This window comes from Ptychodera flava, chromosome 12 (assembly GCF_041260155.1).
Source record: "Ptychodera flava strain L36383 chromosome 12, AS_Pfla_20210202, whole genome shotgun sequence".
Lineage (NCBI taxonomy): Eukaryota > Metazoa > Hemichordata > Enteropneusta > Ptychoderidae > Ptychodera > Ptychodera flava.
Genome location: NC_091939.1, coordinates 42,216,057 through 42,231,364, shown reverse-complemented (window position 1 = coordinate 42,231,364; position 15,308 = coordinate 42,216,057). Strand labels below are relative to the sequence as shown.

The 15,308-nt window shown below is 34.8% G+C and overlaps 1 protein-coding gene across 1 annotated transcript; it reads right to left on the bottom strand.

The window, feature by feature from the left end:
* Positions 1-5,911: 5,911 nt before the first annotated feature.
* LOC139145925 (uncharacterized) lies at positions 5,912-14,874 on the bottom strand. Its single transcript, XM_070717371.1, has 4 exons — positions 14,670-14,874; positions 12,884-13,019; positions 11,068-11,215; positions 5,912-8,472 (listed from the first exon to the last, which is right to left on the bottom strand). Exons 1-4 carry the CDS (start codon positions 14,810-14,812, stop codon positions 8,405-8,407), a joined length of 495 nt encoding a protein of 164 aa, XP_070573472.1. The 5' UTR covers positions 14,813-14,874; the 3' UTR covers positions 5,912-8,404.
* Positions 14,875-15,308: the final 434 nt, after the last annotated feature.

Here is a 15,308-nt window from a genome sequence, read left to right as displayed (position 1 = left end):
TCCATGAAATTATTGTACAAGCAATGATCTGAGTTCTGTAACTGTGTAGGCATTTGTTATCTATCCACCTAGTGCAGTGTAGTGAAGTGAGCAGTGTATTTACCACTACCGGTATATAGTACTATTAGGGAATTGTCAATTTAGGTCACTCAACTTTTGAAGATTTTTTCACAATTTTAATTTTTAATTTCTAATACAGTTTCTTGTTCTACTCCCAAAAGCATGTTGATATACACAGTATTCAGCTTGTCAACTCAGCCTGTACATGTGAAGACTGTATTGTTATTGTTAACAAATGACTTTTAGTCTGGATCACAATTTAAAGGTAAACAATAATCGCTGTAAACGCCGTCTTGACAAGCTAAATAATGGATGTTTTAACATGCTTGTGAAAACAAGAACTTGCAATTGACATCCAATACAAAACTAGTGAAAAAAACATTGGAAATTACATCTACTGTCCATAGAGGTTTCCTATGTAGATATTAGTAATTTACATACTGTTTTTTTCCACAATGTAACGCAACATCCTTCAAGGTTGCGTTCATTTTCATTTATTGCAATAGTGCACACTCGGTACACAGAAATACTTAGACACACACACTAATACAGACAGACACCAATACACTAGGTACACAGATACTTAGACACACACACACACTTAGACACACACACACCAATACACATGGTACACAGAGAAACTTAGACACACACACACTAATACACACAGACACCAATAGTTCAGTTCAATAGGGATTGAATATCTTGCCATAACTACATACCGTATATATGCATATATATGCTAATAAACAGTCGCCTTGGCTTTGATTCCTAAAATTGATTTTCATTCCCTTTACATATTTCAATGCTATAATTATAAAACCCAACAATCAAGTAAGACTTTTGTGTCTACTTTGAAAATTGACACAGCAGGTGAATTGACATCCATGTCAACATGTATCTCTCAACTTGATTTCCTTCATTGTAACGTGTGTACTGATTTTCCAAGACTTTCCAAGTGAAAGATTTTCTTTGATGTAACTCTGAACAAAGATCATATGACCTGTTCCAGCTAGTGTATTAATTTTGTGACAATTGTTTCATCAGGTAAAATATTCATACATATTTCAAGAGAATTTGTGTCAGATGCTTTAGCTAATGCTGCTTGCCACAAATGGAATGTATTGCCAAGTATTGTATTGAGAATCTTGATAGATGTGTAATCATTAAACTCAGATCATACATTTAGCCACTGATGGTACCTATTGTACTTTGTAATCATTGTCTGGTTTTTACAGGCATACATATAGAATTGTGATTACATCTAAGTCCTTTAAAATGTTTAATGAAGTCGTTTTGATTAATGTGTAACAGTTGCTGTTTTACTAAATGGTATTCCAATGCTACACACAGTTTTGATTCAGATATATATTATAAATGAAGTATATTATACAACAAATATTTCAATGTCAGTTAATTAAAGAAACGATTTAGTATTGTTTGATGGGAAAATTCCGCACACATTTCCAGCTGATATTATTTATTGGAAACACTAATGATAGAAAGACAATTAATATTCTTTGTCTCAACAAAGTAGACCTGTGAAGGCAAAGTTACAAAGTTCAGAGATTTACTTTCAGTAGAGTGCAATCAATTTCACAAAAGAATACTTCAATTCATTATATTACTGTATACTATTGTGAACAAAGAATTAATTCACCGAATGAATTTATGTACTTGGAAGTGTATATTTAGATCTCAATGGATCATGCAAACACCAACTCATTATGTCAGTAATATGATGACACTATATGCTGCTATCTCCATAGCTTGTAAGATTGTAAGACATGAATTGTGTGCATGAGCTTAGGACATCTATGGAAAGACTTTGTTTCATGTAAAACTGGAATACTTTTGAATCATTTGGAAAATAAAAATGAAAAGAAAATGACGTCAAAGAAGCAATTGTTTGACTTTCTGCTGAATGGATTTCAAGAAACTTCAAAATATTGGTTGTACTTTCACAGAGTAATTTTTTTCAAGAAAGCAGTATTATTTGCATGCAGAATAAAATACATGTTTATAGATGCTGCTACTCAGAGTAATTTGCCTCTTCTGTATTTTTGTCATTTTTGAATATTTTATCACAAGTGTACATATCTCTCTCTCTCTCTCTCTCTCTCTCTCTCTCTCTCTCTCTCTCTCTCTCACATACACACACACACACACACACACACACACACACACAATGCCAGTCTGGCTAGACTGTGATGACTTTGTTCAGGGATTCCTTGCCATCTGTAGCTGAAAAGCTGATAGCATGCATGTTCTGGTCTCTTGTTGAAGGTAAGGTCTTCTAGGAACAGAGATAATCTATCTTGATTGAAACCTTAGTGGACATTAAAAGCCCGTCAATAGCTGTTGCCATGGATTCAGCACAGGATTATGTGGATTTCGATTTATGCAGGCAGCGGAACGACAAAAAACAACACTAGGCAATATGCATGCCAGTACTTCATTCCTTTCTGTTTATATCATGTACTTGGCTTTTTCAGATCGTGATAATCTTATCTTGAGCAGAAAAATTGAGTGAATTGTTTACAAAGTTATTAAATATGTAATAAATTTGATAAAAAATAGATAAGTGCTGCTCTGTTATACTGTATTGAAGCAGTGTTCTTCCGGAACAGATGTTTGATGTAAAATATGCAATATTAATTGTTCCAAAATTTTCATTGTTTCATTGAGAAGTAATGACTGACAATGACCTTTCTCTTGACCAATGGTGATCACAACCCTGATGGTCCTTCATTATCATTGTAGTAAACTTCAAAATTTTCAATGGTGCATTGGTAATGCTTTCATAATTTAGAGTTGTGTGGTATTTTTGTCTTTCCTTGCCAAAGATATGTGAAATGCTAGTATTATTGTCTTTTTTAGTTACTATGACAACAGTTTCCATTCTATCAATATGAATGCAATGGCTTTTATTGTCAATTTGGTCACAGGTGTGTCTTGGTTTCTTTCATGTGAAGCCATTCAGTACCTAACCGGTAGGGTGTGAGTGTACTAAAGTGTATGAACAATGCGTACATATTGAAGGCCCCTTACTAACAAACTCTGTGTCAATTTAGGAATGTCATTTTAATCAGCTATTTGATTTAGTAGCATTAATATTCATTTTTTTTTTATTTTACCATTGCAATTTCTTTCGTTGCCAATGCCAAGTCAAGACTATGAGGCTTAATGAAAGGCTCAAAGAGATGTTAATATCTACTTCAGATAATGGTCCTCTCATCATGAGGCTATGTGTTCTTGGACAAAACAGCTAGCTTAGTTTGAAATGGAAGCCCACTGTAAAACATGAAACCACGCAGTTCTTACTTGGACTATCCATTTTTAAAATGTAAATATTTGACAAGATTGCAGAAGTTATGAAACCAACTAAACTAAAATTGTGTGTTTCAAAACTTGGGTCATGTCTGTTCAATTTCTGTCATGTTCTAATTTTGTTCATATGAATTATATTGTGTTTGCAGTGCAGTAATCTGTTTTAATCTTCCTTTACCGGTAAAATTTGTAAAAACAACTCTGTAACAGAATTTATGAAAGTGTACCGGTATGTACATGTACTCGTGTCAGTGTATAATGAGTGGCCATTCCTGATATGACAAAACCATGGATATTTGTCATGCCCTTGCAAATTGAACTCCACAGAGCAGGTTTTATTTAAAAGCGTTGTTCTAAAAGGAGGGTTAGTTTCTGATGGCATATGTTGTGTTTCTATTCTGACTGACTGCTATATCTCATCTTTATAAATGTATGCATTTCATGAATTAAACTACTAATACAACTATTGGTATTACCATCTCAAATGACCTCTGCTTTTGGAATTCATCTGTGTTCAGGGAAATACTATAAATACAGACCAAGTCTGATATTTCAACCTTCAAAAATGAGTTCTGGAAGCATTCACTTTGGCATTTATAATAAGGTAGTATGCACCTTGCAAGTGAAAGACTTCAACTTTATTTAAACTTTCCTCAGTGAAACTTTCACCATTCATTTACCAAATCGACAATAAAAATCTGGGGTCACTGTGCAAAGTTTGGTGCTAGAGAAATAAATTTCCTAACATTTACTGATATTTGATATTCAAAATGGCCACCATCCCTGGGTTAACTAAATGCAGAAAAATAAAATTTTTGAAAAACTGTGATGGTGAAATTTTTTCTTACTCCAAGAGTTTGAAAATTAGCCTATACAAATGCTATACTGGAAAATAATTTAGTGAAAATTTGAATAGAATATCTATCACTGAGGCACATTCTACCTTAATTGAAGTCCATGATTTTCGATTATTATTAATGACTATTGGATGACTGCATTATGTAACCATGACTTCATACTGTCAGACAATTCTTATTTAGGCATTGCTGAGTTGTGCCCCTTTTTAAAATGTCAACTGATGTGTTGGTGCTTTCAATACTAGATAAATGATAGAAAGTGAGAGATTACAGGGAAAGATATAATTTAGGCAAACATGAACTTAGTCTTTGGATTTTCAGCTTGTTCTTTGTTCTATCCTGGTATAAAATAAGAGTAAGATAAGGGGTCTATTCCAGAATGACACAACAAACTGTGTTCAATGATGACAAATTTGTCTTGTTCAATAGGCACCATCAGTTCAAATGAGGAACACTGAATTATGAATGACGTTCAGATGGCAAGACAATTGCAATGACAGTATCTGAAAATTGAAAAGTTGAAATATGAAAGAGATTTTGTTCGTCATCTCAATAGACCCTCTGGGTACAGTGTATTAAATCTCTGTTCTCATTAGGTTTATGTGAAGTCTCATTGTCTACTGTGATTTCACATGAATACAAGCAAAAGTGCAATATCTTGCTAAAAAAAATCAAATAGACATCCTAGAGTTCTGTCATCTAAACCCAAATTATGATGGCCTTAAAAGGAACTAGTCTGGTACATCGTTGGTTTTTTGTGTGCATTAATTCATTTGAAATGTTAAAGTCACATGATCAGCTCTATTGGTGATTGTTTAGACTTGTCAGGTGATTGTCAGGTGATTACTTACAGAATGTTATCCCAGAAAGAAATGAACATACTACATGCTACATGCCATGACAACCTTCGAATACTAGGGAGTCATCAAAGGTCAGGGACAGAGTAGAGGACCCAATGAAACTATTTCACTTAATTAGATTTATGTAAACTTACATTCAATTACACCCACAATCCAATAAAATGGAAAGATTATTAATACCAACTTTTATTCTTTGATGATCTAAGTAATTTCCTTTACTTCCTATGATTTTAATGCACTTCATCGCCTATTAACTGTACCTGCATTTCATAGTGTCAGTCAGCAGAGTAGTTCAACATTTTAATCAATATATTTTGGAGTTGACTTTCATAGAGTTTGAAGTCATTACATCTACAGGCAGAGTTTCTCCTGTAGAAGTAGTGCATGTGTGACAGTATTAACCAATAATAAAAATCTGATACATTAATTTAGTTATCTAGTTTCTCTGTCGTAGGTCCACCTTCAACACTAACAGCACAAGGCTTATATTGAAGCCGTGGTTGTATCAGCAATAAATATTAAAAAACTCGCTGCAAGGATATTAATTCCTAGAGTACAAGTAAGAAACAAGACAAATTTTACTTTCCTGGCACATTAAACAAGGTCTATCTAATCAGTAGATTGAATATACACATCATGGGCTAAATGACATGAATATCAATCATATGATTTTTTTCTCATTTTTTGACAAAATGTTCAACAACAGTGTGTACATCTTTCAAACAAGCATCTAACAAAATTAAAGGAAACAACGCACATACCACTACTATATAATTTAGTATTTTATTTGTCATAAAATCTTGACGTACAAAAATGTTCTCTGTTTAGGTAAGAAAATACAGATATTCTATAAGTAACATGATCATATGATTTCATAGCTTCAAATTTATCACATGAAAGATAAATTGTTATAGGAAACATGTGATTTTAAATTATTTTCTAACAATAAATGCAAAGATCTGGCAAAAATAATTAAAATACACTTTTCTCACATTCTGAAGTGAAAACTTATAAATAATGAAAAATATGTATACAAGATATACACAGTGTATAATTACACTAAACTCAATGACATTTTAAACTACTGTACATATAATGTTGTCAGAATGGAATTATCTAATTGTTATATCTCTATGATCAACACAATTATCATACATTGTACATATTCACTTTGTAACAGAAAAAGTATCAGTGCTAATCATTACCGAACTAATAATTTCAAGATCTTTTTTTCATGTGAATTCCTAGAAATTTTCAAGAATACAACACTGGTGTATCAGTTACATAGCCATTATCTCTGCTGTCTTTCTATGCACCGCTACAAATTCATCATATATTCATTCAACAATTTCTCAACAGAAAATGAAGTTTTTTTACATTATTGGTACACATCTCAGAGCAACATACAAAATGTATTGTACAAAGTTCATTAACTTTATACAGGTTTGACAGAAAAATGTTGGACAATGATTCTCATCACAGGTAGTTACATGAGAAAGATCACATTTAGAAATGAAAGTGACTGACATACACTTCTATCTTCTATGGATACCAAACAAAGGATCAAAACTAGACTAAGCAATGACAATCTGTGCAATGTAAATATTATTATCTGAGAATTCACTTGCACTACATACCAAGGAATCATGAAACTTTACAGACTGAAATGTATTATTACTACGGTAGTTCTTTTTATCACATATAAAGTACAACTTTTGGAGCAAAACATCTGAGCACAAGAAATAGAAGTATAGATGTTAGAACTAGAGGTACAACATGAAATGTTTGATATAATTTGCCTATTTATGAAGTCTATACATTTCCAAGAAAGTTGCATAAGAGTAAACTCCTACTGCTTGATTCAACAATGTAACTGTCAATCATTTTTCAAGATTTCACTTTCCGTCTTATGACCTTGTTGTTCAGTAAATCAATTGAATTCATTGCAGTATACTGACATTGCTGCCACCAAGCACTTGAGCTCTGAAATATGTGAAATGTACAATAACATCTGGCTAACATTGACAAGTTTCACACATTTCAATCAGCTATAATTACCAACTTTAAAAATAGAATTTGCATACTGCTATCCCTTTGTAGATTCAAACATGGTCATTACCTCCCAGCAAGACATCTGAGACCAATTATGCAACTAATTCATAAACAATTTTACAGGACAGATCACACTATGCTACATCACAGTCCCTCCACACACGGGGCTATGTTAACCTCTATCATAATCTATCTACTGGACACCCTTATTGCAGTGCAACTAAAAATGTTCTTTGTAGTAACTAGTTAAATATTCTGCATGGCCAATGTAGGAGGTTCCATAAATAGATACATTGATCTTGCTCTCATGGAGATATATTCACAACGCATTCATTATTTCATTAATGTTTAATATCTGAAAATTCAAACTGCTGAAATCATGCAGCAAAGACAACAATCAAGCTCTGACACAAAAGGTACACAGAATAGAACATTTTAACTGTTTTTTAGAGACTGATGATATCCACTCATAATTTATGAGATGTCATACCACTGAATGACAAAATGCCATTCCATATGTGAGTATACCTCTTGAAAAATAAAATGTTGCAAATAAGACTCTCTCATTGATATGAAGTCTAGTAAGTCAAAAAGCAAACCTTTTCTGAGCAGTGTTGGAAATGAGTAATACTCCTAGAAGATCATGGAAAATCAAATTTGTAAATAAGATTCCAGATTTTAATACATAAGCTTCACAAAGACTCCCGTACCAAGAAAATCATCATGTCTACCTCCAAAATAACTCAACTTCTCATTAACTGCTGAACGCAATACTTGGAAATTTCAAGACTTAAAAGTGACTTTGAGCATGGGCTTTCTACACATCCATGCTTGCTCAATGACAAGATTTAAAGTACATAGAACTTACAATTGTAATGAACATCCACTAGTGGGTGTTGTAGATGATCAAACCTGACAAATGTGAATTCCAATATTTAAGGGGTAAGAAGGAAGAAAGATCTTGATTCAGGTTTAATGCATCAACATCACAATGGGAATAATACTACCGGTATGTATTATGAAACCAATATTCCAACAAGGAGTTTCACATGGAAGGTAGGATGAAAGGGGTCAGCATCAAAACAAGAATGCTTTGAAAATATGATGTCCTTCTTTGAATTGAAGTGCATTAGAATGAGAATTGACTCATTGGATGTGTGTGAATGTAACATGTAATGATGAATTAATATGAGTGGTACCAGTTTCACTTGAAGGCTGTTGGTGAGTCTCTGTAACACGTACCAATTAATATTCATCATCAGAGTTGTAATGATCAGGCTGTCTCCATGGTTGACTGGAAAATGATTTGGAAGCTGAAAGAGATGAAAATATTGTATTACTAGTACTATCTAACTAAAATAATCCAAGAACCTCATCTGATTGGATACTCAGACAGCACAATGGATGGCAATTTTGTAAATTTTTATATTGGGGAAATAATGGCATCTAACAGCCTTGTCACTTGTGGTTTAACTTCCTGAGGAAAATGTGTGACGTCTTGGAAGCTTTTAACCAATTGGTTGACTTATACTCATTTTTCTATTGAATTATTTTCTATTAGCAAATCAGGGAGCTGGTAGCCCTAGCTCAGATTCCTTAAGTTGCTGTAATAATGACAATCTCAGCAAAACAGCCCTAGTTCAGACTCCCTAAGTTGTCAGCAAAATAGCCCTAGTTCAGACTCCTTATAAACCCTTTTCCTGTCATGTCCATATTTCACCACCAGGTCAAGATGCTTAAAATTAATGAAACACAACGTATTCATATGATGTATTTTAACATGATACTGTACATTTGAAGGTTGTTGAAAACATAATACTGTAAAGTTGATTTTTTTTGGACAAAAGATGCTATAACATACCAAGCCATTCCAGCTTTTGGCCATACAAATTTTGACGTGGGCACTATACGGTCAAGGCCCCGAGAACCGTATAGTGCCCACGTCTATGAATATTCAGCGTGAACGAGGGCGATAAAACTACAAAGAATGCTTCGGATAAGGCTGACAGGAACGCAGACAAATTATCCCCACTCTATCCCAAATTCTACACTTGGCTCTTCTAAGTATTTCTCTGCACTCCCACCTGGTCAGTCCACAAGTTGGATTTTCGGTAGTTCAGAACGGCGACACCAAACGATGTTTCCATTGTCCAATGAGTTGAAATGGATACTAGCGAACTATTAAAAGTGCATCTCATGTTGTAAAATAACAAAGTCACCATTTTTGGTTGAAAATGAAAAGAAAAGCGTTGCAACACACGATAATTTCGAGTATTTAAGGCCCACAGTCCCTCAAACAACGGCCATAAGCTTACATGAACGCGCTCACTTATGTCCGTACCCTCTAAGCTGACATTGTACGGTATGCATTACACGTCAGCGACGAGTGCTACGCTTGCGACCGGGGCTTGCGATCATGTCGATCGGTACGACAGTATGACATGTATCAATGGTCCAGTTCAAGTGACTTGAATGACTACAAAACTGATGTTTTCTCCGTTGTTATGGACAAGTATCCGGCATTCACAGGTGCAGAACATTTTAGGCCAATGGGACATAACACTAAAACAAAAACTGACCAACGTTGCCTGTTTGTAAGCGCTAGCGTTCCCGGGGACAAGGATTCACTCCGCCCGTACCCCGGCCTGTACCTCAATCCCAGCTTTGTACTTAGCAGTTTCTATTTATTTGTTTTTATCCTTTATGTAAGCCTAGTGTAAAATCAGTCGTCCAATTTTGATATATTGAAGTATAATTTTGATATGCTGACTTATTCACAGACAAACAGAAAAAATGCTTACATGCCGGCTAGCCCGTGTAACGCCGGGAACACACGGAGGTTGTACGCAACTCACGGCTAACATTGCCGGCCAACTTCAAGAATCATGTCTCAATTTTCTCCATTCTCCTCCAATGAACCCGAGTACAATTTTACTGACAGTATTACACTATTGCCAACTAGTCATGTTATGAGGGACTGTGTATACACAAAAGTTTTCGATTTCATAAACCAGAATTCAGATCTCTCCCTTCAAGTGATGAAGTTTCTCTTAAATTCAACCAACAAGACTCAAATTATGATGATCGTTCTTTCTCATATGTCGCTGTAGCAGTAGCCATAGCTCTCGTCCGTGAACTCTTTTTCCGTCACACAACTCAGAGTTTTCCCGTTGCAATCCAAATTCGACCGGGAAAACAAGAGCTTCGACCGCACAGCTGAATGCTGCTGCTTTCTTGTGGAATAGACTTTCTAGTCATATTCGTTCAGCATTAAGTACTGAAGTTTTAATATCTTGACTAAAGACCTTCTTTGAGAAAGCATATAGTCACGCGACACTGTGTAAACCGCCAGTGAAAAGTTTCTTTATGCTTTGTCTAATAGAAAACTTAGGTGATTGTGCTCAGCTCACGTCTGAATAGGACTCGATAAACAAAATGTTACACTTGATGGGGGTGTTCGTGATAAGTGGAACGGCGTTTCTGTCCTATCACTGGCCATGCTTGGGTTAGGCGCCAAATTTAAAATTCATTGTTATCAGTCAGTACATATTGACACACACACCCACTAACTCATTAAGCTGGCAAAAGCTCTTGCAGAAATTTGTATGGCAAAAAGCTGTCATGGCCAAGTGGGTGAAAATACGTCATGTTTTGGCTCAATACCGCTTTTTACTGACTTGGATGATGGGGAAGTGATACAGTTATTACTGTCTGGCAGAAAAAGAGTTAAAGTTGCTGTAAATAATGAGAATCTCGCAATCATTTGTAATCTTCCAAGTCATTGCACATGGCCGAACTTCCTGGTCATTTAACTTCATCACAGCAATCAATAGGGTTGAATAATTCCATCAAGTTTCAGGAATGATGAAATTTGAACATAGAGTGCACGTACAAGGTATGTTACTTACACGGCACGTCTCTTTCACTTCTCACGGCACTACTTCTAACCGGCGCTGGTGGTTTTTGTACTGGTTCTGGTCTTATACTTCCATCATATCCAGTCATCATTGAGTCACCTTCCTTCTGTTGTGCCCAATCTGGTCTCTGATTAATGTTCTGTAAAAATTCAAATATTAATGAATGGTTACACACTAACATTCACTAGATCTTGTTCAATCTTTTATCAAAACTGACATATCTAGGATTGCATAAATCAAGCATGGCCTTAGTCAAGAGTAAAACAGCACTAACAAAGAAAACTGTGTTGGATTGATATCAAATATAAGCAATCAAGCTAAAATGATTTGGTATTTCTTACAGAGAAGAAACAGAATACAGTGTTTTGGCAAATGTAATTCTTTCTACAACAAAGATAACTGAGGAAGCATCAGTTTCTCTGTACTAAGTACTTGCTGACTACTCTCACTGTATCATGTAAACCATCATTGTCTATTCCACAGATCTGGGTATGAGGCTGTGCAATATTGCTATCATGTGACTCATTGACATTTTAACAATAATCTGCAATCTGTCAAAAGCAGGATGAGGAGGCCTTCACTCATTATCAAAAATGTTACACGGAAAGTTGTAAAGGACAACAGCTACTCTACTTGTAATTTGAAAATGTCAAGTTTCTTGATACTGTGACATGAGATACTGTATTTTGTGTCAAGTAGCTGGTATCATAACAGTGTCATGATAAAAGAGGTCATCTGAATGGAAGTTAATGACACTATGTCATATGTACAATCATGTAAATTGAACTGAACATTTCGTAGTATGCTTTGAACTTGGCAAAATGGGTTAAAATGTATTATAAGGCAAAGGAATGTTTTCAGTGACCGTTTTTTCAACAGCAGATTAATATTCTAAGTGGATGTAAAGACTTTAACATTACGTTTGCTGGATTTGTAACACCTCTTAACATTGGATCATCTGGATCAAAGACAAACTTTGCTGGATACATCACCATTTCTACACTTGTCTATGTGCCCTTGTATCACATCAAATGCACTGGGGTCATTATCAACATTACTATCTTCAATTTACTTTCATGTGATCAAATAAATGGTAGACTTTACAAAATAACTTTGGCACACTTGTTTGGTAGTGGAAACAATGTTCAAACTGCAAGAAACTTCAACTGACTATAAACTGTTCAGCACACACAACAAATATTGTTTTACTGCTACATCTGATTTGTCAGATCAAATATTGTACAATGAATTCAAATTGACTGATCCTAATGTCAGTCTTGTTTGTGCGAAGAACACAATTCATTCAAAGTCAAATCAATCAAATAACCTGTTTTAGTCATCTTCTACAGAAACAATGAATCTTTGACTATCACAGGACATTTCAGTAAGTTTTGGAAGAGTGCACTATAAATCCAGTTGATACAACAAAAGGTCACATGTATGCAAAGTTCCAGCAAATGCTGATACAAACTATCCTATCACAAACATACATGTACAGAGTATACAGCTATGCAATCGGTGACAGTTGTGAATGACATTTTTGCAGCAAAGAAGCATCACATTTTGTTTGTTGTTAACAGTCAAGTGATGTTCAGTCACATGTGACCTTGTAGCCAAACCAGCAATCAATGTGGAATTTTCAAGCAAATAAAAGTGTTTTTGCATATTCCAATTATACTTAAATACCCACCAGCATGTGGATGAAAAATAATAATTTATCAAAGGCAATTTAATTTGAAGAAAACAAATTCAGTGGCAAACATTTTCTGACAACACTGTTCCAATAAAGTTTCATTTTGTCACTTACAGAAGCTGACTTGGCTCTCTTCAATTTATAATTGATCAATGTTGATGATAATTTCTTGCTATGTGAAGGATCACCCATATCCACTGACATGCCACTTTCACCTCGGCTTTGCATCAACTTATGCATTCGTCTTGCCCTGGATAATCAAACATGCAAAAACATTACTTTAATTTTAAGAAAATGAATATACAGAGTCTATTTGATGGTAACTTAGGTTGCAAGAACTCTAAGGGATACTAACTCCAAAACCACTATTAGTATGATACAGTAAGACTTTTAAAACTGATACACAGATATTACACAAGCTATTATAAATGGTATCACATTGAGAATGCTACATTACACTACATTATCAATGTTATAAGGACATCACTATGTCCTTTAAGAGATTATTATGATACAAGATTTGCTGATTTATGGCAGACACTTGCATTTGTTCCAAATATTGATATGCCTCACTTTTCCATAACAAAGTTTATGTATTTGTGTACATCTGTGTAAACCTACATACAGAATGACGACAATGAGAAACTTGCTACACACTAGGAGATGGGACATTGTTAAAATTTACTAGGAGATGGAACATTGTTAAATTTACAGAGATTGTTGATCTTTTGAGTGCTATAGTATCATATGAACACTACAGTATGTACAGTTAAAGTAGTAGAATATAACCAGCAATAATCTGGCTAACTTAGTAACTAACATTGCCGGGATAAGAGGCAAAAGTCTAAGAATAAGGTGGAACCTTACGGTAGTATAAACAATGGAAGATACGACACGATAATTGCATATCAGAAACTACTAAAATGAAATGCAAGATTATAAATCATATGAATAATCACACATTCTTTCATATGTTCAATACTCCAAAGGGCCGGTCAAGAAACATGACAATTGCCAATTTTGGTGATAATTTACCACTTGTAGCCAGGCCATGTTTGTGCCTTATCTGCCATTTTAGTTTGAACACCTTTTTTGTGGTCATGGTATAGTCACTTTCCACATTAATAATTTCATCATATGAGTTTTTCAAGACCCTGCCTGGCAAAGAATTATCATATGATGACCCTGGCAAGCTGTGTCCATGATACCGTCTGTAGTGATTATTAGATTTGCAGTTCATGCACACTGTAAAGTTTGACCGACACCATGATATGGGGCAAGCATGGATTATCACATTCCCTCCTCAATACCGCCATAAAGTCTAGGCCTTGTCTATTGCTACTTTTCCCAGCAATGCAACAAGTGCCTGTGCTTACTGCTGAATACTTGGTAAAGTTTCACACTGACACACACAGTTGTAGACCAAGGCAGTCAGACTGTATTTATAACATGCACTGAATACAGGTACAGTCTCTCTACTACCAGCTCAACAAAGTGTAAAATGTATTTAAAAGTCTTGTTGATTCTAATTTGTGTCAAATATCACAACACAATCCACTATTTAGGGTTTTTTTTGGTCATTTTGGCCCAATTCTACACTAGTACTGTAAAATGTCTTGGATGTTATTTGAATTATGATCCACATCAATGAATGAAGTAAGGATTCTTGAAAAGCCACCGTGAAGGAAGTTGTTGATGTGATGGAAAACAATGGTGAAAGACAACAAGTTAATACACAATCCAGGTGTGAGTAAATCAAGTCCAGCAAATAGTTGAGCAGAAAAATGTAAGTATCCAAAATAGGGGAAAGATTTTGTGGCTGTAGGAGATAACTTGGCATATTTCTGTATCATAGTCTAATGATGTTATCTGCATATATTAGTAAATCATAAATTCTTACCTTGCTCTAATTATCTCATCATCTTCATTATCAAGATAATTGTTTCTAACAGTATCCTTGACAACTGGATCTGATGCCCTCCAGGGCGGTTGTTCAAACGGTTGGCTGGATTTTGTTTTACTTCTTGGAGGTTTCTTGGACATTTTATCAAAGTCAACTTTCCTATCCTTAGCATCAGTATGACCATTGTCAATGCAGCACCTGATGAACCGATTTGGTTTCTTCTGGAAAACAAAAATATCAGGTCAAAGGTGAAGTAATCTCTACTTCAGTGACAGATGACATGAGAATAATCTGAGCTTTCATCCTTGCTCAGAAGGCAGCTTAGAGATCAGTAAGGAAATCTGATCTCTGTTGAAATTCTACACTGTTACCTTTCTCAAGGTAGGACTAATTAAAGATTATTCTTTTGCAATTTGAAATGAACTGACAAAGCTACAAGGGTGTTTGGTTTGCGATTAAAGAATAACACATTCTGAAGTCTTGACTTCAATTTACTGTGAAAACAGTACTTGAAATAATTCAAGTGAATTTTTTCAAAATTGGAAGAATAACTCAATGAGTATCAATGGTGGAGAGTTCACAATAAATAGGACACATTAACCAGTTTTACTGCGACTGTTAAAATCTAAGGTTTAC